General features: G+C 32.4%; 1 protein-coding gene across 1 annotated transcript in view; it reads right to left on the bottom strand.

The window, feature by feature from the left end:
• Positions 1–1515, bottom strand: part of LOC122249966 (uncharacterized) — a 36198-nt gene that overhangs the window by 7394 nt on the left and 27289 nt on the right. The window contains exon 3 of the mRNA XM_086542876.1: positions 27–100. Coding sequence (XP_086399002.1) covers positions 27–100 — 74 coding nt within the window. The remainder of the gene's footprint in view (positions 1–26; positions 101–1515) is intronic.

Genomic DNA, 1515 nt, shown 5'->3' with positions numbered 1-1515 from the left:
AGACCAAAAAAAATATCTAGACCAACCTGTGATAGGATGAGAAAGAAGCAAGGAAAGCCGCAGCCGCCAACAGGTCCGCTCGCCCCACTATGCCAGTTACCTGTTAAGGGACAGGTAAGGAAAACACAATGAAATCCTAATAAAGAGAAAAGGGAAAGAAAATTATTAGAGAGGAGAAAATTCAATTGGGAAAATTTAATTTGGAGATGGGACGAGTAAAGGAATCTTTTTGATAGGTGGATTAGCGTTATTCACAAGCTTTGTAAGGTATTTTCTGGAAATTCTACGCATATTGGCTGCCTATGTTCATTATCCGAAAACTTCTGAGAAAAGTAACCAAGTTTTAGACGTTGATCTCGGAGCATCTCGAGAGTTCCCAGAGGCACTAGAAATTTTGACAGATGTGACAACCATTCAGAAGCGTTGAAGCGGCAGCTGGGATATGATGTATTTTTATGCATTCTATTATTTTCTTACCAAGACTCCAATCTTGTCAGTAAAATGACTATATATTTTCACACATACACGCACATACAGACACACACACACACATATCTATCTATCTATCTATCTATCTATCTATATACATATATATAATAAATATATATATATATATATTATATCATATAATATAAATAGATATATATATATATAGATAATGAGAACATGCAGTAATTGCAGTACACGCATTTAAATTATAGGAATACAAAACTAATCCCTCCTCCTGCCCTGACCGCAGACTGCAGATTCCAAGGTCGTCAAGTGACAATCCCGGCTACTAACCCCAATAGAACCCACGACGACCCCACTTAATAGAATTGTCTAACTCAGATGCACCTTACAAACCATCATGGAACATAACCTACATGCTCTTAGCATGGCAGGTGATAGCGAGGTTTTACAGCAGACAATTCCCTTCCCGTGGGTACCTCGGGGCAGCAAATGAATTAGAAATTCAAGTCACAAATCTGTTACCGAGGTTATATCTCTATGTGAGAAGAAAGTAGAATGCAGTAACGCATTTGATATAGAAATACAAATTTTACCTTCCCTGACCGAGGTAAAATTACCCATATCTATAAATATATATATATTTAAGATATAATATATAATATATATATATAATAATAATATATATATATAATATATATTATAAATATATTCATATAATATATTAATATAATATATATATTATAATATATATATATATATATTTAAAAATTTTAATATATATATATATAATAATATATATATAGATATATATATACATATTATATACATATATATATATATATATATATACAAGTAACATATACCGCACAAACATATAAAATATATACGCATATATATATATACCGCACGACACATTAATATATATATATATATATAGTGTGTGTGTTGTGGTGTGTGTGTGTGGGGGTGGTGTGTATAACGGTATAACCACAATACACACACACCACTAACACACACTCACACACACACCATCGAACACACCACACGACACAACACACATAC

This window comes from Penaeus japonicus, unplaced genomic scaffold, assembly GCF_977035675.1.
Source record: "Penaeus japonicus unplaced genomic scaffold, GWHDUDI00000001_assembly GWHDUDI00000012, whole genome shotgun sequence".
Classification (NCBI taxonomy): domain Eukaryota; kingdom Metazoa; phylum Arthropoda; class Malacostraca; order Decapoda; family Penaeidae; genus Penaeus; species Penaeus japonicus.
The sequence above is the reverse complement of the archived record's forward strand: the minus strand, read 5'-3'. Positions and strand labels throughout refer to the sequence as shown.